Source organism: Drosophila kikkawai, chromosome 3R, assembly GCF_030179895.1.
Source record: "Drosophila kikkawai strain 14028-0561.14 chromosome 3R, DkikHiC1v2, whole genome shotgun sequence".
Classification (NCBI taxonomy): Eukaryota; Metazoa; Arthropoda; class Insecta; order Diptera; family Drosophilidae; genus Drosophila; species Drosophila kikkawai.
Window position 1 is genome coordinate 28,067,070 of NC_091731.1, and position 22,333 is coordinate 28,089,402.

The 22,333-nt window shown below is 41.3% G+C and overlaps 4 protein-coding genes and 1 non-coding gene across 5 annotated transcripts; 1 reads left to right on the forward strand and 4 right to left on the reverse strand.

Annotated features, from left to right (window-relative positions):
• The first annotated feature begins 78 nt into the window (after window positions 1–78).
• Window positions 79–3,322, forward strand: wdn (wings down). The gene is made up of 3 exons (XM_017176270.3): window positions 79–1,390; window positions 1,454–2,634; window positions 2,699–3,322. The coding sequence occupies exons 1-3, from the start codon at window positions 339–341 to the stop codon at window positions 3,076–3,078; spliced, it is 2,613 nt and encodes an 870-aa protein (XP_017031759.1). The 5' UTR covers window positions 79–338; the 3' UTR covers window positions 3,079–3,322.
• Window positions 3,304–3,862, reverse strand: LOC108081203 (uncharacterized). The gene is made up of 2 exons (XR_005991352.1): window positions 3,758–3,862; window positions 3,304–3,657 (listed from the first exon to the last, which is right to left on the reverse strand). It is a non-coding gene; the product is annotated as an uncharacterized protein (transcript).
• Window positions 3,863–5,036: 1,174 nt separating this feature from the next.
• On the reverse strand, window positions 5,037–5,767 carry CheB98a (Chemosensory protein A 98a). Its single transcript, XM_017175788.1, has 3 exons — window positions 5,522–5,767; window positions 5,276–5,449; window positions 5,037–5,204 (listed from the first exon to the last, which is right to left on the reverse strand). The coding sequence occupies exons 1-3, from the start codon at window positions 5,765–5,767 to the stop codon at window positions 5,037–5,039; spliced, it is 588 nt and encodes a 195-aa protein (XP_017031277.1).
• Window positions 5,768–18,755: 12,988 nt separating this feature from the next.
• Window positions 18,756–19,915, reverse strand: intr (intrepid). The gene has a single exon (XM_017175869.3). The coding sequence runs from the start codon at window positions 19,913–19,915 to the stop codon at window positions 18,962–18,964; it is 954 nt and encodes a 317-aa protein (XP_017031358.1). The 3' UTR covers window positions 18,756–18,961.
• A 76-nt stretch (window positions 19,916–19,991) lies between these two features.
• On the reverse strand, window positions 19,992–20,821 carry LOC108080955 (uncharacterized). Its single transcript, XM_017175870.3, has one exon. The coding sequence runs from the start codon at window positions 20,808–20,810 to the stop codon at window positions 19,992–19,994; it is 819 nt and encodes a 272-aa protein (XP_017031359.1). The 5' UTR covers window positions 20,811–20,821.
• Window positions 20,822–22,333: the final 1,512 nt, after the last annotated feature.

Here is a 22,333-nt window from a genome sequence, read left to right on the forward strand (position 1 = left end):
ACCGGGCCAAAACTAGCTATCTAAAACCCAAGCTGTCAGCACTTTTAGCGGGACTGGCACTAGCACGCGTCTTCCAACACTACTATCAAAATGGCGACTCGAGAATTGTAAGCGTGACAAAAACAACAAAGCCAAGGCGCATTTCACAATAATTAAATGTTTTTCGAGCCGTTGCCGAGCGTGTTTTCAAGCAAAAGCGACCGCAATGAGTGAATTAAGGACCCAGTGATCGGTGAAAGGGCACCAGTGAGTGAAAAGCGCCAGCGGCGCCGCGAAATAAGACGAAATACGGCGAGCAAAAACGCCGACCGCATAACCTGTACGTGTACGTGAGGCGAATGGAGTGCAAAGGCAAGGGCAAGAGAATGAAGGAAGAGGCGCCAAGCAAGAAGTTGCCGCCTAAAATCTATGGCGGTGATGCGGGCACCCCCACAAAGGCGGCCCACGACGAGATCCTCAGCTCGCTGCTGCGGATCAATAACTTCGACTCGATTTCGAGCATCAAGGACGAGTCGCTGGACATCGATCTGTCCGCCTGCGTGACTATTAGCTCCGCTAGCCTGGTCAATGGGAACAGCCTCTCCTCCACAGACTTCTGGCGCGTCCTAGACGAAAGCGCTCAAAACAACACGGAGCTCCACCTCTCGTCGGATGGCGTGCGCGATGACCTGGCGGCCAGTGGCCTCGTGCCCAGCGGCAGCCTCACAAGCTCCAATGACAATCACTCCAGCTCAGAGTTCAATGTGACGTTCCTGCGACCCGAGCCGCCGAACGCCTTTACCAACTCGCCTTTCAAAAAGACATCATCGAGCGGCGCATCCACGCCAGTAAAGCTCTCCACCGAGCAACTGCATCTTCACCAACAGCAACTGCAGATGCCACAGCCGCTGAGCCAGTCGATGCAGCGCAAGCCCAAGCTGCCGGCGGTGACGGCGTTGCGTCTAAAGGTTTTTAAGGAAGAGCCTCCAGAGGAAAAGCAGCCCCTAACGGATGTGAAGTCATCGCATGTGGTCACAAAGGTTGAGGTGTGCGAGGGCGAGTTCCTGCCGCCATCGTTTACGATCTTTCAGCAGCCACAGCTGTCTCGCACAGTGTCACCGGAGGCAGATACGGCTAGCATGCCGCCGCCAGCAACCGAGATTAACGGCAAGTCCTTGGAAATTGATCCTGCTCCGCTCCACAAGTGCCTCGACTGCAACGGCCTGCTGTTGGAAACACCCGATGAGGTGACCAAGCACGAGGCGGCATCACATCGGTTGCGCTTAACCTACCGCTGCAGTGAGTGCCAGCGTGAATTCGAGGTGCTGGCTGGATTAAAGAAGCACCTAAAGACGCATCGCACCGAGGCACGCAAAGACACTTGGAAGAAGTGCCCCGACTGCGGTAAATGGTAAGTTTTCGTTAGATCCAGAGTTTAAGAAGTTGTGTTAATTTGCTTTTGTTCCTACAACAGCCTTAAGTTGGGCAGCATGTGGATGCATAGGAAGATTCATAGTGACAACAAGAAGTACCAGTGTGACATCTGCGGTCAGAAGTTCGTGCAGAAGATAAACCTTACACATCACGCCCGAATCCACTCCTCTGAGAAGCCGTACGAATGTCCGGAGTGTCAGAAGCGCTTCCAGGAGCGGTCGCATCTGCAGCGCCATCAGAAGTACCATGCCCAAACTCGTTCTTACCGTTGCGAAAAGTGCGGCAAGATGTACAAGACGGAGCGCTGCCTGAAGGTTCACAACCTGGTGCATTTGGAGCAGCGACCATTCGCCTGCACGGTGTGCGACAAAAGCTTCATTAGCAACTCAAAGCTGAAACAGCACTCGAACATCCACACGGGCATGCGTCCCTTTAAGTGCAACTACTGCCCTCGTGACTTTACCAACTTCCCCAACTGGCTTAAGCACACGAGGCGCCGGCATAAGGTGGACCATAAAACAGGCGAGCACCTCGAGAACATTCCCTCCTACTGTTCAAAGAAGTCGACCACCAGTAAGGCCCAAAAAGCAGCGGCGGCGGCTGCGGCGGTGGCAACAGCCACAGCGAATCCCGACGATCTTGCCACATCCAGTGAACTGAAAGTAAAGACCAATCCTACGCCAGCAGCTGCCTTGACTCCTGCAAAACAGGCTCGCAAGAAAAAACAGCCGCAGCAGGCTACTCTGGCTGCTTTGGGGATTACCCTGCCAGCCGGCACAGCCCTACAGCAGGTGCATCCGGCGCCGTCAGCAACACAACAGCAACCAGAGGTGTCCAATGTGGTGGTGACGCTGCCTCCACCGGCACCCAAGCAGGCGAAAGCTAAACGAGAACGTAAACAGCTGGCGCCCAAGCAACTACAACGACAGGCCCAGATGCAGCAAAATAGCCTTGAGATGAGCACTGCAATGCCCCAGATTAAAACTGAACCGGTGCAAAGTCAGGGTCCGTTTCTGGATTTGCATGGCCTCAGCCTGACTTCAGCCGAGGAGTTAATCATGGAGCAAGCCCTGGAGATGGAGGAGTGCGGCCTATACGATGCCCCAGTCGTGCGCACAGACATGGGAACGTCGGACAACGCCATCTCTGACTCGGCAGCTGCCCTGCATTTTCAGATAAAAAATGAATTACCTGACGAGCTGTTGCCAGATGATGATTTTCGTAAGTCAAGATTTTAATGGATTCTATTTTACATGTAAAATAAAGCAACAAATTTTACTTATAGTGCCTTGTAAGCCCAGCGACCGTCTTGCTTGCCCCTCTCTGGAGTCCTCACCGTTCTCTTCGCCGGCTTCTATGGAACTGACAGCCGTTTCCACCGTTTCCAGTACGGCGACATCCACGCAGGCTATACCGACGCGATCTGGAAATTACTATCTGCCTGCCTTCACATTAAACGCGAATGGCAAGCTAAGCGCCGGAAATACGGCGCAGCCGGTGATCACGAATGCCGTGCCCACGGTGTCAATGGTGAATGTACCTCTGCTAGTGCGCTCGAATCAGATGCTGCCCTCAGTGGATACACTGCTCTTTACCAACCAGACTGGCGGAAGTCGATTCTTCGCGGGGAAATCGGCAACAGCGGCCACGCCGCATCTGACATGATCGGTCTCGGCGGTCTCTGCTGCCCGCCAACATGAACGCCTCAACGATCTCGTGTCTTAGTTAAGTTAGCCGTAACTGACCGCTGGCAATCGTTTTATAGAAGTCCTTATGTTATTGAAAGTATGACGCTACATTTGCTTAAGCAGTAGACCTAAGCTTATTTCTTCATAGTCCCTAAGTCCCTAAGTAATTGAGTGTATATATTAACGATTACAATAATAAAACTATAAATTTAAACCTTTAATTTGTACGCATTAAACCAATAATAAATTTCGTACATATTTTAGTAAAATAATTAATGTTCTTGCTTATTTCTTTGTTTATTTCTTCATTGCCAATTGCAAGCAAGCTTTCCGCATGGAAGACATTTTGTCTTCACATGGATTTCTTATGGAACGTCAGTCACACACCACTTTTTTTTAGTAAGTTTCCAACAACGTCGAAACATATGTTTGTAGGCCGCTCAGTACCGTCGGAATCAAAAGCATGTAAGTTATAGTGGACTTTGTAAAGCCCTTCTCGGATTGTTTTCATGTTAAAGGTCGGACTCATGTTGTAAGTTTCATAGATTAGTTTTGTCTGCAATGCAAGCAAAAATATATATAAGTTTATGAATTCAAAAAATAATTTTTTCCCGAAACCATAAAATAGATATATATATTTGAATTTATATACCTACCCCAGGATTTACACATTTGTCCATGACATCCTCGACGTTCTTAACGTGTCCCGTCCAAAAAGGATACCACGGTTGCCTTGAATCGTACATTGACTTGCATAAATCATGGGCTATCACGGAGAAAAATGTTGGTGACCATGTACCCCGATCAAAGTATAAAAGTTTAACAACCATCTAAAAAATATTGAGAAAAATTTGAGATAAATTGCCGAGACCTCTCGCCGTCCCTTGATAACTTTTCGTCACCTTTATACGATCCTGCGGTTGAATGTCCCATATAAACGTGGTATTTCCAGATATAATAATACCGTCTTCTTCCAAAGTTGTGAGGCACTCAGATAAATCGAAAAAGCCATGTATGTCAAGTGTTCCTGGTGCAGTATCTGGGCAAGCACTAAATATATTCTCATCCGATAAAGCGAGTTCATACAAGGCTTCTTTTGCGTGGCTTAAGGTGGCAAAAATGACCACTAGGAAAACTTTGAGATTCATTTTTCAATTTGACGCGAAATTTAATGCAATGGTTGAAATTTACTGCAATATATACCATGCCGGAGCTCGCGAAATTTTTAATAATTATATTAATAAGTAGGTATTATTTATAAATTAATATTATTACTATTAATTATTGATTGTTAATTATATGTATTTAAATCTTAAAACATCGTAACAATATTATGGTATACGCCCACAATCAATTATACGGGATTGATCTTATTGTCTGATTTAAGTCTAGTCACGATATAGTTATACATTTTTATGTATACGAAATTATCAAAAATAAAGGAAGATTGGGTGAAGCGTAGTTTATTGAAAAACATGAAAGAAAAACTAACTTTGGCAAGTCGAGGTTTAAAATACCCTTGATGAAAGATTGTTGTTGTTAATTAAAAATTTATATATTTTGAAGAAATATTTGAGGAACACACCTAATTTACTATTTTAAAGTAGATTTTAAGGAATATCTTTTAATTTTCCGATCGTTCCTATGAATCGTGTCGTTATCCCTACTAACGCACTCGACCGTAACCTGATAATGACCAAAACAAAAAGCTGAAAGCACAAATAAGGATGTAAGGATGTAAGGATGTACCTTCAAAATATAAGTTTGTCCTTGAAATTTTTCTTAAAATATTACTCATATATACGTATAAAAATAAATAAATTAACGCAAAATTGTATTAACATGCTGTTTTAATGAACATTTCAAGTTGTAGTGGCAAAGCCACTTTTGTTGAAACAAATTTTTACAAGGAAGTAGTATTAAATATTACTTATTTTAAACTTTTTGTAAGTCTCCAAGTATCTCAAAACAGATGTTTGTAGGCCGCTCGGTACCGTTGGCATCGAAAGCTTGATAGGTCAACTGGACTTTATAAAATCCCTCTCGAAGTTTGGGCAAGGTCATGGCCAGGCTCAACAAGTAAGTCTCAAGGATAAGTTTTGTCTGCAATGAAAGTTTTAAAAATGTTTATCGATTTTCCTTGACTGCTATTTATAATCATTTTATATGCCTACCCCAGGACTTATACATTTGTCCTTGACATCCTCGTAGTTTGTTACGTGTCGTAACCAGTACGTGTGCCACGGTAGCCTTGAATCGTACATTGACTTGCAATAATCATTTGATGTGACGGTGTAAAATGTCGGTGTCCAGGTGCCTCGATCGAGATATAAAAGTTTAATAACAGCCTGTAAAATGTAAAAAAAATTCGCGATAGATTGCAGCGACTTCTAGCCATATCCGATGATAAATTTTGTCACCTTTATACGATCCTGCGGTTGAATGCCCCATACGAAGGTCACGTTTCCAGCTAGAACAACTCCGTGCTCATTCAAGGTTGTGGATATCTCTGATAAATCCATAAAGCCATCGATGTTCAGTCTGCCCGGTGCAGGTTCTTTGCAAGCGGCGATTAGAGCCGAATCCGACAAAATAAGTTCATAGGTGGCATCCTTTGCACGGACAAGGCTTAGGGTGGCGAGTAGTAAGGTAACTTTGAGAATCATTTTTCACTCTTAATCGAACTCGGTTGTTGAATATGACCTTTATATACCAGCCATAACCACGCAGCTTCAATGAAATTTATTATTTATCATGAAACGAAAATCGCTATCAGGCTCGTAATCGGATCAGAGGCTGTTAATAAAGATCTCTCTTGAAAGTTACGATCAGACATTGATTCAAATAATTATAAAAGCTCTGATAGCCGGTACACGCGGCTCCAATAGTAGGACAACAGCAACTGGGCCAATGTTATAATAATAATTTAATTAGCGATAATTTAACTAGCGATATCATGTTTATAAATGTTCCACGTACTCTAGGTATGCCAATATATTGAGTCTGAGGCCTCTTTCTAAGGACCTTTGTAAGGCGAGGCCTAGGGGTTCTGAGCTTTTTCGATTTTATTGCATATTTTTGACAACCTAGTCGAATTTATCCCAAGGATTTATGTCGACATCTACGACCACAACTAATGGCCTGATGTGGCCAATTTTCAACATACAATTAATAAAATAACGAGTTACAAAATTGATTTGGATATTTGGGTAATCAAATTGAAATTCATACTTCTTTTGCGTGGCTTAAGGTGGCGAAAATTGCCACTAGAATAACTTTAAGATTAATTTTTCAATATGACGCTAAACTGAATGCAACCATTGAAATTCATGGCAATATATACCATGCCTCAGTTAGCAAAGTCGTTAATAATTATATTAATAGGTAGGTAATATTTATAAATTAAAATTATTAATATTAATTATATGTACTTGAATCTTAAAACATCATAACAATATTATGGTATACGCCCACAATCAAGTATACAGGATTGATCTTATTGTCTGATTTAAGTATAGTAACGATATAGTTATAAATGTTTATGTTTATGGAATTATCGAAAATAAAAAACATACATACATAAATATGTCAATATAATGGAAGATTCCATGAAGCGTAGTTTAAAGATTGTTCAAAAACCCGAAAGAAAGCTAACTTCGGCAAGTCGAAGTTTAAATACCCTTGTTGTAAGTAATTAATTTAAAATGCATATCTTTTGATGAAATATTTGAGAAACGGACCTAATTTGTTATTTTTAGGTAGATTTTAAGGAATATCTTTTAATTTCTTTTAATCTTTCCTATGGAGTGGGACTTAGGAACTTGATGAATCGTGCCATTACTCCCATTAACGATCTGCACTCGGACGTATCCTGATTATAATATATATATAAGTATTAATAACTGTTTATTTGTCTAGCATAAAGTGGTCTAAAATATCAGTTTAATCCTAAGCCTCATTTACATTATATTTATTTGTTTTAATTGTAAGAATGCGCCTTTAAAATATAAGTTTGTTCTTGAAACCGTTTGAAATATTCCTGTATACGAATAAATAAATGAATGCAAAATTAAAATTACAATTGGAATAACATGCTGTTTTTAATTAACATTTCAAGTTGTAGTGGCAAATCCACTTTTGTTGAAACAAATTTTTACAATTTATGAGATATAAATTTAAAACTGTTGTAAGTCTCCATATACCTCGAAACAGGCGCTTGTAGGCCGCTCGGTACCATTGACATCGAAAGCTTGGTAGGTACACTGGACTTTATAAAATCCCTCTCGAATTTTGGGCATGGTCATGGTCGACCTCAACAAGTAAGTCTCAAGGATAAGTTTTGTCTGCAATGAAAGTTTTAAAAATGTTTATCGTTTTTCCTTGATTGCTGTTTATAATCATTTAAATGGATGTTTATATATACTATATGTACCTACCCCAGGACTTATACATTTGTCCTTGACATCCTCGTAGTTTGTTACGTGTCGTAACCAGTACGTGTGCCACGGTAGCCTTGAATCGTACATTGACTTGCAAAAATCATTTGATGTGACGGTGTAAAATGTCGGTGTCCAGGTGCCTCGATCGAGATATAAAAGTTTAATAACAGCCTGAAAATGTACTGAAATTCGTGATAGATTTCCGCGAACTCTAGCCACATCCGTTGAAAACTTTCTTCACCTTTATACGATCCTGCGGTTGAATGTCCCATACGAAGGTAATATTTCCAGCTAGAACAACTCCGTTCTCTTTCAAGGTTGTGGATATCTCTGATAAGTCCATAAAGCCATCGATGTCCAGTCTGCCCGGTGCAGCTTCTTTGCAAGTGGTCACTAGAGCCGAATCCGATATAATAAGTTCATAGGTTGCATCCTTTGCACGGACAAGGCTTAGGGTGGCAAGCACAACGGTAATTTCGAGAATCATTTTTCACTTGTAACCGAAATCGGTTGTTGAACGTGACCTTTATATTCCAGCCATAACCCCGCAGCTCCAATGAAAATTAGTATTAATCACGCAACGAGAATCGTTATCTCTCATGAAAAGTTACGCTCAGAGTAATAATTATGAAAGTGTGATAGCCGGTACACGCGTATCTAAGAGTAGGGCAACAGATAATGGAAAATTTGTAAAAAATGATATAGTATCGGACAATTAGACTAACTTTATAATATAGAGTTGGGGGTATTTTTCTAGGGATTTTTCCACAGGGAAACCTAGAGAGTTCTGTAGTTTTTTCATTTTATTAAACATTTATGACACCCCAGTGGAATTTATCCCAAGGATTAACGTAGACATTACAGAGAAAAGAGGCACCAACGATAATATATTGATATATGTATGACTGGATGTGTCAAATTTTCAACGTATAAATAATAAAATAACGATTTACAAAATTGATTTGGATATTTGGGTAATCGAATTGAAAATTATACTTTGGTTTCTGCCTCATTTTATGACCGATTTCTAAAGTAAACCATTATTATGACACCGAAAACGTCTTGCTCAATCGGTACAAAAACTACAACCCTTCTGAAGCCGGTAAAAAGGGATAAATAGGACGAGCTGAATGCGACTCGGGTTTTAAGTCCACCACACACACACAGACACCCGTTGAAAGGACCACACACAACCCTCACTGACAATGTCGCGACAACAGAAATGACAGCATAATAATAATAAAAGGGAATAAAACAAACAGGAGCATACATACATATGTACATATATGTACCATCCGTGCTGGGGACTCTGGAAAACCAGCAATGGCAGCAACAAAAACAAATGGAGCAACAGCGATAAATATCGAAGGGCATAAATAAACCGGTGTTTGGCTGCGTGGGAGACTGAAAAGACAGATGCAGATAAAAAAAAAGCCCTAAAACCCCTGCCCCCAAAGAAGCGCAAATAATAAATATTTTTGTAAATATATCTTGTTGTGATTTTAAAGTACTGTTATTAAAATAATTAACTCAATAATACATAACATAACATGCTATTCGACATTATTATACCTAACAAAAACAAGTACCAATTGAAAGTTCGTATTAAAAGTACAAATAATAGGCCTCTGAAAAAGTTATAAAAGCCTTTTTTTTTGAGTTTTGGAGCCCTAAAACCCTTGCCGCCAAGGAAGCGCTCCGGGAGCAACAAAAGAGTTGCGCTCAGCAACAACAGTGAAGAGTCGCTGGTTGGCGTTGGTAAAAGTGAAGATGCCTGGCGTCGGTTTGTCGACGCTTGGCGCGTTTTGTAAATATTTACACATGTAGCAGTTACCTGTGATTGTAGTGCCATTGTGCGAGTGTGGGTATGGCAGGTGTGTCTATAAATACACACACGCATTCGTGTATCCGCCAAAGTCGGCACAACATGTGCGAGTGTGTGAGTGGCATAGGTGGCACTTTAAATATTTGCCGCATGCCTTTCTAAAAGGAAAACATTGCCTGCTTTCGGGGGCCGTCATTCATTACTGTCTGCCGATATTTTAATTAAGTTTATAATGCCAGGCGCTTAGGCGGGCATCAGACAACGGGGCGTGGCGACGCACATTAAGTCGACATCTTGTCCACAGTCTCTCATTTTGCAAAATCAAAATCAAAGGCAGTGACACAGAAGCAGGCAGCCGAAGGCAATAACATACGGGGCACGTGACGTGTTTACCATATCAAGTTATTTGCTTTCCAGTGCACATCCACTTACTTCTCCGGGTGGAAATCGGTGGGCGTTGAATACTCAGTGGGAGTTATCTCAATAATATATTCATATTTCTAGCTTTGAACGAATTCCTATATTTAAAAATTATACTTTGCTAAAAATGATAGTCCTACTTAGCAAATAGAAATCTTAGTTCTAAGAATCCCATGTATGGAGTTAATAATTAAATTAAATTAAATTAATTTAATTAAATTTTGTTCACAATTTTATCGATTTTAATAATGCCATCATATCTATTTTAGGGACTTTAAATTTATATTTTTATCTGACAAATTATTGGGCACAACCAATATTTGAAATGGTTTGGTGGTGTTGTACTGGCTTTCGGTACGTGCGGGGCAATGACTCAATCAGCAACGGCAGCCACAGCAACCGTAATGGCATCAAATCCCAGGACAATGGGTCTGGAAGCGACGTAAAGAATGGCTGGAAAAACAAGTGACATTTCCACAGAAGCATTTCAATGCGAACAAAAATAGCCGTCGTCGAATAATGCCAAAATCGTGGAGAGGGCAGGTCTGCTGTGGACATGCAAACAATTGCAATTCCGATTCATATTGTTTATTAATTGATTTTGTGTGTTCTTTGGCACTGGCCCTGTCAGAGCCGGAGGTTCGGTATCTGTGCTTATACAACAAAGCAATTTTTTTGTTTTTGCCCCCGTCATCATCATTTTTCATATTCACGCGGTTCCAATGGAGTCTCCATATATATAGAAATATGTATGTATATAAGGCGGATAAAAGTCAACCAAGTATCGCCTTGCTGCGAGATTCTTTCTCGCCGTTTTGTTTGCATAAATCAATTTATCAATTTCAAAGTTGCCGCGCTACTTGGTTTGTTGCTGGCGAGTTTGTAAACGCTTGTTGTCAAAGTGTTTTGCTTTTTGCCACGCTGCGAAAAATGCAAATGCAAATTCAAGTGCAGCTCGCCGCGAAACGCATAAAATGTTGTTCGAGGAACGGGAATTTCACGAAAGGAGACAGACGGCTTTCGACTAGGAATGCGACTGGAGAATTGGAGGACTCGGAGGACTAGAGAGCTAGAAGAGTGGCAAGGCGACACCAACTTCATTTGTCATTTTGTCACATTAACGCAATGGAAATGCAATATGCTAATGTCAAATTTTATGATAATATTTTTCATTGCTGGATGACTTGATATTAAAACACTCACCATGATGAGCCTTTTGGAAATTATTATAAAACGGAAAAATCATTAAATAAAATCCAAGAGACCTTTCTTAACGTTTGTAGACATTAATAATCGAGTGGAATAATAATTAAATTGTAGTTTTCTTTTGAAATCTTTAGATTTAAAAGTAATTATATTTCCATTATTACTTTGATTTTCACTAGTTTATATCCAAGATACTGTGTAATCAATTATTAATATGATCTTAAGAAATAATTCAAGAAAAGCAAGTAAATTCGTAATGCACTGTCATTACCTTTGAATTGCTAATTCGGCTATTTAAATACCTTAAAATCCTCTAAGAGGCATAGAGCACACTTATTCTTGGTGCCAAGTTCTCTCTATTCAACCCTCTTACCGCACATCTTCCTCTTCTAGCCCGCATCCGTTTCCGCCTGCTGGCACGCCCACACAATTAACGATTCATATGCCACGCATTTAAGTTCTGCACTCCGCAAGGAGCCGCCGCAAATCTTCTGCCACGCTTCCTTGAGCCCTCAAAAAGCCAAAAACCCAAAGTCAAGTTGAAAGCATAAGATGTGTGAATATGGGGGCATGGAACTAGAATCGGATTTTCATTAACCCACACACAAATGGTGAGAGAAGAGAGGGAGGGGCTTGCTCTTTGGCCTTCCATGGCAACCGAAAAGTTTTGAAGGACGACATTTCTATTCATTAGTCCCAGTCCCAGTCCCAGACTCTGTGAGCATTGATTTGGTGTCGTTGTCTTCATCGCCGCCATTTTGTTGCCAAAAAGACGCACGCTTTATTAGCCCGATGAAAAGTTAACTTTGTTTTAGTTTTTTTTTTAGCTTTTTGTGTTTGGCAGCTCCCAAGGATTCAAGGGAAGGAGCTCCCCTACTCCCCGTTGGATTCCGTTTGTGTTTGCATTTGACTTGTGTGCGGTCGGGGATTCTTCTATCTCGGCCTTCTTCTAAAATATCAATAAATTCAATTAAAACTATTTTAAAAGGGGTTAAAAGCCACTGGCCTGGCCCAGGCCCACCATCTACACATCTCATCAGCCGGCAGCTAAAAGCGAAACTTTCATTTGCCAAACGAACATCCCAAAGCACACTGAACGAAATTAATTATATTTGAAATAAGATATCGGTTGGAAAATTGGATTGAATGATTGTTTCTATTTTTCAAGAACTATTTTCTGATATGTGTGTTTTTTGAAAAAATTTTCGTTAGTTTTTAGTTTTTATTAAGTTAGCAAACCTGCATGGAAAGTTTAAATTAAATTTGTTCTGTTAAATTTGTGAGCAATTTGTTATGTCTTTAAAAGTTTTAATAAATTTATAATATTTTTCATTATTATTTCAAAATTCCAATTTAATATATTACATTCGAAAATCATAAATGTATTGGGTTTGAAACACCACCAAGAATACCTTAAATCAATCTTTTTATATTATAATTTTTTTGGTTAATTTAGTTAATTAAAAAAAAACATTAATTTCGATTCGGAATAATTCTCTGTAATAGTTTTTACTTGGTTAACAAGACTGCATATAAAAGTAATAAATTATAAAAATTAATTTTTAACAATTTTATTGATGTTACCCCTTCAAAAATTGCATAAAATGGTTACATTTTAAGCTGCGTTGAAAACTTCTGATTTAAATTATAATACCCTGCTTGGACATAATTAAAACGTTGATATGTTTTACTAACTGTTTTTGTAATTGAATTAACCAATTACAGTGCAGCTACAGGTTTTCTGTTTACATCGAGGCCTTACATTAACATCGCTATGTCAGATTAGCATTCTGTTGAACCCCTGCCAGCGGGGCAAAGTTCGAAAAGGAGGGGGAAATTCAGGGGTGGCAGTTCTGTTAGTGAGCAGTACAGAACTGTTGGGCTTCAAATACAGAATGTTACGTTCCAACAGAGGAACTCAGCAGAGGACCTCAGGAATTGCTGTTAGGCTGAAGCTGTAATTTTTGGACTTATGTTACATGTCCTGCAAAAGTTAAGGGTGGCAGAAATTTTTTCAGATATTAGTAAAGGTCATTAACCTCTAGATAATGTAGAATCTATCGAACATCCCTTAAATAATAAAAATAAAGTCACATTGTCTAAAGGACTTGATAAACCATTTAAAGATTCGTTTTGGTAATCCTATAAAGTAATCCTAAAGTTGTGAAAAAATATATATGTAAATTACATTTTTTAGTTTTAAAAATTATTTGTATGTTTGATATAATAATATAGTTTATACAAATTAGTTTAATTTTTTATTGATGCCTAAGTTATTTTTTGGCACTGCAACTTTAACAACTCTAAAGATTATTTGATTTTAAGCAATGGCACTTTGTGGAAATAATTCCCTGTGAATTACGGTAGTTGGTGCAGTTAAATGTGGCAACTTCCTACTGGTTTACCCATACTTTCGGGACACTGGATCCCCGGCACTTATCTCACTTATACTTATTAAATGCCATAATTCGTTGGCGGAACTTTTGAATGTTTGGCGGTAATTACAGGCACGAGCTGTGCCCCGCCAGCCGTCTTGGTTGGTGGGCCTTGCCATAAAAATAAATAAACGTCGTCAGGAGTGGAGCACATTTCATTTTCAGATACAAATGACAGTCATTAGCTGGGAATTACTTTTCGTTCGCATTCGCAGCTCACAGAGCGCAGCTCGCTGGCAACTTTAAAGTGATTGCTGCGATGGAAAATGAAATCTGAAGTATTTTCTATATGAAAGCAAATCAAATCACTTGCAATGCGCTTAATTTGCCGCACAATGCACGGATGGCAAAAAGGGAGAAATGTCGGGGCCAAGTCAGGAGTACAAAAAAATAGAAAATGGCAAGAAAATCAAGATAGGAACTCGGGCGAAAACGAAAGCAAACTTGCCAAAAGAGAGAAATTGCTTTGGCATAACTAGGGGAAGTGCAGAAAAATGACAGAGATTGTACACTTGTACACTTGTATTTGCAATTGAGCGCACAAAAGTTTTCATAAATTGCATCAATTTGGAGTTGAACGGAGGACGGATGGGGTGCATCCTAGTCTAGTATGCCAAAGGTAAGGGCTTCTCGATGTTGATTCTTTTATTACCCGGCACTCGAAGAGTTCGAGGGTATAATATTTTCACGAAAAGCTCTGCTATTAGGTGGATTATTCGTTAAAAAGGCAGCACTTTATAGCCTTTCATTTCAAAGGACTAATATAACTTTTTCTCAATTTCAGTATTAGGGTTTCTAGAAAAAAGTTTAACTTGTGTATATAATGAATTAAACATAGTTTTTTTTTTTTTTTTTTAAAGGGATCTCCAAGTATTTTTAATTGTGATTTTAATTTGGATAAGCTTTGAACTCTGAAATTAATAGAAAATATAATAAATAAAATACTTCAGAGTGTAACAGGTACCTCAAAGTCTACTCTTTTAAGGACAACATTATTTTTTCTCTCTTAACTGTCTTCTAGCGATACACACACACACACACACTCGTGGAGGAAATCCTGTTGCGCCCTGACTGCTACAAAGCGGCATATTATTTTTTATGATTTGATTTCCCTTTTTATAGCGTTCCCAGCCCCCACACAAATGAACTCTAAAACGCTGTTGATTGTGTATTGAGTTACTGAGAATGCCAGCCCTGGCGCCGCATTAATGTGAAATCATGTTTACAACTTGATTGAACTCATCAGTATCGACGCACAGGTCCTTAGAGCCCATGTCTCGAGACATGCAATTCCATTTGAATCTCCCAACTATGACTGCGACTGAAAAGACGCTGAAAGTATCTGGTCCCGGAATCGTCGCGCTCCTTGCACGTGTGCCCAGAGTTTGGCTTTAATTGATTGCATTAGTATTCAATTACGTTTGGTTCCTGCCTCCTGGCTCCAGCTGGCCTTCCTGCGCTATATCGTTCTTTTCTGCGCCACTAATAATCTGATTAAGGCGGCATAAATGCTAGTTTGCTTCAAGATGATTGTCTCGAGGCCCTTGTCCCTTGGCCACTAAGCCATCATTTTTATATATAATTTCCAATTAACATAATAAGCTTTCAGGGCAAATGGAGGAGGTGGCTAAGTCCTAATGGAACAAAAAGCTGCAGAACTAATTTGAATAAGAAAAGGACACCCGAGTTTGCTGCTGGAAGGTCACAGGTGCTGGCCACAATATGTAGTTTCAATCAATATAAATTGATGTGATAATTTCTCGTATCTAAATATATTCATTTTATGGGTTAGTAAGACATTTTATTTAATCAGTTATTCAAATTGTTATTAATCTCTTTTGATGTTATTATTTTGGACGCAGTTGCTGGTAGAATTACTCTTATTCAAGCTTTCATAGGTTGCCTTTAACGAAAGTAGCTTATACTCAATTAGTTTTTCACTTGGCTCAATTATATTCGAACTTCACCGCTGGCTAAATCAATTTGGACATCTCCTAACTATGACAAAAGCCATGACCTTGCCCAAAGGCCAACAAATCTATTCAAGGGCTTTGTTACTTGGCCTAGGGCATTGGGTTAATTTGATTGATTGCCCGGGGGTTAAACGAATTCGACTTTCGTGTCGTCCCCAATATGGATTCCCTCCTTTATGCAATTATCATAGCGGCCTTCTCCGTGGCACTGTGAAAATTATCATTTACTAATAAATTAAATTGTTTTATTTACGATTGGTGTCTGGTTTGCAGCTGCTTAAATATAAATAACACTCATTATGCGCAGCTCAAATAAATATGCACGCGGCCCGGCTCTGAGACAGTGACAGTGGGACGTGGCACGTAGTAGCCCCAGGCCTCCTAAGCGGTGGTGCGTTCTTCGGCTCAGCGGTAAAGTGGCATTGTGGCCCCAAGAAAAATGTACTCCTAAATCTATGAAAAGTCAACGAACGACGTGGTTGGTCCTGGTGGCACGTTGGTGCTGCCGCCTCCCGGCACGTGGTTCTGCCGGCGACATAGGAAAACATTCCCGAAATGTACTCCAGCCTAGCACTTAGACGGTAAGTGGAGCCGGAAAAATATGCACAGTAATTTACATATATGCCAGGTCATATGCGTACACTGAAAAAATATGATCTTTAATTTATTTATGAGATTTGTATTATTTTTTATTTTTATTTAATAAAGTGCCAAGGTTCTCAGTGTATAGTTAGTTTATTAATCACTTTTAAAACTAAACAAACTTATATAATTGCTTTTTAAAGAACTTAAAAAGTTTTTAAGAAATTTAATAAATAAATGTTGGGTATGCTTTTCCCAAGTGCAGCATAAAATGTGGTTTTCAGTTCGCTTTGCCACAGAATTATAAGTAAGTTCCATTTCCCCGCCGATTAGGCAGCCAATTAATAGGGCATTAAGCCGGAATACTGTGGGCAGGTTGTCAATACCATGCGCTGACTGAGATCAAGTGTCCTGTCCGTGCAAATTGCATATCCTTTTCACCGGCACCGAGTCCTAAGTCCTCTTCAATGCCTGTCCATCCTGTTTTAGTCCGCTTAGATGGCCGCTCCGCTGCTAATTAGTCGATTTGCTTGACTTGCACTCAATTAGTGGGGGCCGTTAGGGGCTACGCCTTCATGGCCGGCATGCAATTAGCCGAGGGATTTTAAATTGGCCCTCAGAATCGACTCCGGTATCGGGTTCAATTCATTTGCTCATTTGTCATTGGCCAATAGGACCGGCCAGGTGGAAATGCTTTAAAATTCTGTCCAAATCTCATAAAAGTTTAACAACGCTGAAGCGAAAGGTAAACAGACTTGAGGAAAATTGCTGGCAATTACATTATTATTTGCATTCAGGGAGTTGGCCCCGGCCTAAGCCGCGACCACTGTCACGGGAAAAACTTGGCGAGTCCTAAGTGGTTATGGTCAGGAGGGGGGAACGTTTCCTTATTGCGAGAAATCTTGGAGTCGGTCAGAGGATATTATGGCCATTGCCGGCATCCCACTGGAGGGTGTTTTCGGCCAGGGCTCGAAGGGACCTGCGACCCGAAGCGGACCGGAGTGGGTATTCATCATTTCTCGACCGTAGTTTCCGCTTCCGCATTTGGCGGTGTAGCAGTAGTAGGTAGGTGTGAATGTGAATGCGAACGGGGGAGCCGTTCCACCCCCTTGGGCGGGGGCGGGCTTAAACTTTTCATAAACCTTAAGTGGAAAACTTTTATTTTATACCCATCACAGGGACTGTGGCGGCTGCTGCTGTTTATGCCACCTATTTGATTCAGTCAGCACGGTCGGAAATTGAACAATATGTAGGCCGGGACCGGCCCCGAGTGGTCGCCGAAGCGGGCCAAAGTCACGTAAGGCGAAAGTTTCTCGAAATCATTTTAACGCCTTTTGAATTTTTTTCTGAAAAGTTTTCCCTTCCTTTTTATTCCCGCGTTTCCGCTGCCTGAGAGTAGGCAATAAAAATTGTCAAACAATAAATATTTGCGGTAGGTCAGCGGGTCGCCGAAGCGGGGCTGAAGTGAAATTGAAGTGGCCGGGGTTTGGGTTTGGGCTTGGGGGTGCGCATTATCCGAGCAGCCTCCCTTTCCTCCCTGGGGAAACAATTTTTTAGTCAAATGGAATATATTTGTTTTATTGTTTTTATTATCGCACACAAGTGTCGAAGTTTTTGTATTGCGATTCTCAGTCGTTTCATTATTATCCAGTGTCGGAGTGTGAATCCCACTGAATTTTCATACTGCATCGCTGTATATGTACGTACATATGTGAGGACAAAAACATGCTGCTGGTTTTTTACCTAATAATAATTTCTATGTACATAAATTTAGTTGTTCGCGTTGATGTTTGCCAGCAACATATTCGACAGGCTTCGCTGCATTTTAATGTCGAACGGTGGGCGTGGCTGCCGGGCTTTGATACCCTGACCGTTGGTCTACAGCTACTTCTGATAAATATAATATTAAAATACATTACCCTTTTATATAAACGTTTTGTACATTTCCAGATTTTGTAATAGTATAAAAGCAAGCTTAATATATATTTTTTCAATACTAAATCTCATGAAGGGCATTGCCGCATTCGTTTATTTTAAGCCTTTTATTTCTTTCATTACTCCCGTTGGGTTTTTTAAATGTTTAATTTATTTATGTACGTTGCTTTTTATATTTATTTTGTTGCTGTCGCTGATAGTAGTGCTAGGTGGTGGTCGCAGGACCAGGGAGCTGCTGGATCGTCCTTGCCGCACGGTGGACATGTGCATATTTCATGACAAAATTGCATATTTTAGCGCAAAGCCAAAGCCGAAAGCCAGCTACGGATCCATGGCCGCCGGGTGCAGTGCGGTGGGATTCCCCTGCCTCCCCCCAGCCATGGTGTAAATTTCAAGCCAAGTGTAACACCTTTTTGCTGTCATGATGTTTTTAGGCGGTTTGGAATCGCTTCTGTCTGCTTTCGTTTTTTTTTTGTTATTTACCCTATTTTTTTTTGTTATATTTTCGCCATTTGTTTTTTCGCTCAAATTTACATACATCATAGTCATTGCAGTTCAGGACATTTTGATGGGAACAGTTAACTTTTTTAAGCCGCAAATTGAAAGAAAATAAAATGTTAAAAAAACAGTGGAGGTTTGTGTTCCTTTTGTTTCTCTGATTTGGTTTGGCGGCGGTGACGGCGACTTTCAATTTTCCCAACGGCCACCAACCGCAGGAGGCGTCTCTTCATTTACCAATTTTTTTCTCTCTCCCAGCTTGTCCCCTTTTATTTTCCATGTTTGTTTAGTGAGATTGATTTGATTTGGGCAGCCCCCGAACAGGGAACAGCGACAATAAATTTATTTGACAACTCCTGCCTTTTATTGAAGTGAGCACGGGGTGCATTTAATATTATTTTTTCCATTTTCAAATACATTTTTATGTAATATTATCCAGAAAGTTAAAGAAAAGACATATTAAAATGTTAGATTTAAATATAAAATGCAATAAGTTAAACTTTACTTTGCATTGCAAAAATAGCTATTGAAATATTTGCCTTTATAATTAAAAATTTTCAAGGGTCACCTCGCCATCCTGAAAGCGCTTAATTGTACTCTGCAGTTGCGCCCTGGCCTTGAAGACATCTGCATAAAGCTCTCCATTGAGAGCACCCTCCGAACAGTGCTGACCGTAAATGTCAATGCCGCAAAGCCGATCCTGGTAGAGGAGCAGGTCCCCTTTGATTGTCTGGCAGTCGGCTTGCCGGTTCAAATTCTGAACACATATCATTGTCTGGGTGATGAAGGCGAACTCATCGCTGGCATAGCTCCGCTTACAGTTCCTTTTAGAGATAACCTTGGTTCGCAGAAAATGCAGATTCTGCTTGGACATGTATATGGTGACATTGTCATTAGGCTGAAGCGCGGCTTCGCAGAGCTCGATCGGCTGGATTAGGGAATCTTTAAGCTGATGTTTCAGCACCATCAGAGCCATATCCTCGGTTTTGCCAAGGCTTGCGCCGAGTATGATGTTAGCCACTTCGTAGATACGACTCTTGCTGGCCTGCAACTTGTATTCCTGAGCCGAGAGGGACTTTTTCTCTGACGCGGTACCGAAGCAGTGGGCGGAGGTCAGCACGAGGCGGGCGGAGATCAGGGCACCGCTGCAGATGATCTTGCTGTCATGGATAACCTTTAGCAGGAAGTGATGTGCTGCCTTTGGTTTGACTGTCGTACTTGCTGGCTTCATGGTTAGAAGGCTCTCAACACGAGCGGGAATGATCTCCATGCTGTCCGGTGGGCTGTCGCTCATTATAGGTGACCTGGGTGACAGCCTAGCTGGTGTTTCATAGGGATAAGGCACCACATACTCGATGACGCGCACAATTTGATAGGATTTCCCATTGGGCGGAACTTCTCCTGTATTTAGCTGAGGGATTGAGATTCCTGTATCCAATACCTGGGAGTTTCCACGAGTCAGGAGGAGAGCTAGTGCAAACAGCAAGCACCTTGGCTTCATATTGAGTAGAAACTAAGCAAGTCCGTATTACAGTTGTTAACCTGGCCAGTCTGTTACAGATCAGATTCAGCATGCTTTAACCGTTCAGCTGCTGTATTAAATCCCCGATCATTGGCTGCAGTGTCGTTAGGTCTATGTAGAGATCGCCATTGAGGTAGTTCGGACGACAGCGTGAGCCGTAAGCATTTATTCCGCACAACTGATTATCCATTAGCAAGCCATCTCCCGGATTGTTGGCGCATCTATCTGCTGTCCCAGAGTTTTTTGCACATATCATACTAGGGGTTATGTACGCGGATTCCTCCTCCTGAAAGGTAACCTTGCAGGCGCGGTTTTCAATGATTTGAGTGAGCCGGCGGCCGTAAAATCTCAGATCCGGGCTGGCCATTACCATATAGGCATTATGGCCCAACTTCAGACTCTGGCGGCTTATATTCACCGGAAGAAATTCAGTTTGGGACTCCAAGTAAAGCAGGCATAGTTCGGGGCAGAATTCTGGCTTCACTATCAAGTCCACGGCCAACTTTCGTCCACCGCTGAACAGGATTTGCAGTTGGTGGTGGGACTTGTTTCGGCAGCAAGCACTAGAGCTGATCACCACACGTGGCGCCACCAGTGCTGCACTGCATTGAACGGAACCCGAGATCTCTACCTTTGCTATAAAGCTGAAATCCGATTCCTGCAGTCTGGGTTTCCCGGACCAGCGTGGATCTCCACTGACTCGCCTGTAGTCGTTGATGATGCGTACAATTCGCTGGTTCCCATACAGCTGCTGGACATTCTTTTCCCCGCCAGGATAAACGACATGAATCTGACAATCCGGGCAGAGGGGAGTCGCCGCCAGACAAAGCTGGAAAAAGCAAAGCGCCGAAACACAAACAGGCGGCGAATGCATCTCCAATCGACAACTGATGGCACTGTGTCCAGCAGCTGACTTTTATTTATGGGCCAATGGAATTCGAGGCGCCTGTCAAAGCAACAAGCTTCGCTTCGATCCACACGGCGTATGCGTAATCAAAATGTTTTGCCTGGTAAATGGTAAATGGCAAACATAAACAGTGGACGGCTGTCAGTCGTCGTCGAACAGTGTGGCTTTGTTGACAACGTGTCAGTTCTAATGACCAAACAGGCATCGTAAACACAAACATCTGAAGTGCAATCCGATACCCTTTGACACGTCAATGGAACCCTATGATTGTTTCAACAAAAGTTTATAAAATGCGAATAAATTTAGATATTCAATATTAAGGAGTATTCAATATATCAGCAATCAGTCTGAAGAAATCGAATTTCTCATGGGCGTCTTTGTGCAATTTGAAAATTGTTTTTGTGCATTTCAGCAAATTAAGAGGAATGGCGGCCGCTTCGACTGGACCTCTGCTCATTTGCTGAATTTATGGCCGGCGCTTAAACTGAATTGACAATCAATAGTCCCTGGACAGAGGAGCAGTGTCTGTGGCTGAATCCGCAGCTGAAGCTGTTACTTGGGGAAGCAGGGCCGGGCAGAGCTCATAAACAATGCGGCCAATTTACATGCCCAGGGATCGACCGCACCACCATGTGTGTGTCGTCCTTTCCCAGGACCTTGTGTATATGCGAATGGGGCCTTGTGTTGCTTTTATTGTTGTCGTTGGAAATGAAAAATTGTCCCTTTGTTGCATATAAAAACAATGGGCCGAAGAACTTGAAATCAATTTCAAACGTTTTAGGCAAAGCCAATTGATTTATTTGTTGGGCGGCTCTCGCTCGCTCTTCCTGTGTGTGTTTTGTGTGTGTGTGTGTGTTTTTTGTGTGCGTGTTAGTTGTGTGTTTTGGCCATTGTTTGGCATTACTTTTGCCTTGAATGAAGCCCTGGCCGGCTTAACTTGCCAGTTCTTTGAAATGTGGCACCGTTTCCGAGATGTTTCTGTTTGGCCAACTTAAAGCCCGGGCCTCCGACCCGAAACAATTAACACTGAGTGCCGAAAGTCAAGGGCTTCGGCTTGGTGCGCTGTTTTTCGCTTTACACTTGATAAACTTTTTATTGCTTCCAAACAATTTAAAATCGAGATCGAGTGGAAGCGGTCTGGGAGCGGTCTGAATTACAATAATGCTCCGGCTGGATTCAGTTCAGTTCGGTTTGTTGATGGCTCCGGCCAATTGGCAAGACAAACTGCTGCAGCTGCTTGCGATGAAGTGGAGTCGACTTGAGTGGAGTGGAGTGGAGTGGGGCAATGACAGAATTCGAATTGGTAATTGAATAAAAACAACGAGAGCAGTGCACAGGCCAAACAAGTCCCAGATGGAACCAGAGCTGGCTTCTTATGTGGTTCCCATGCCCCCAACCGGTGCACAGTAGCGCCTTTTCTCATTTAACGTTGCAAAAATCATAACTTTTGAACAAAACAAGATAACTAAATAATTTAAACGCCATTTGAC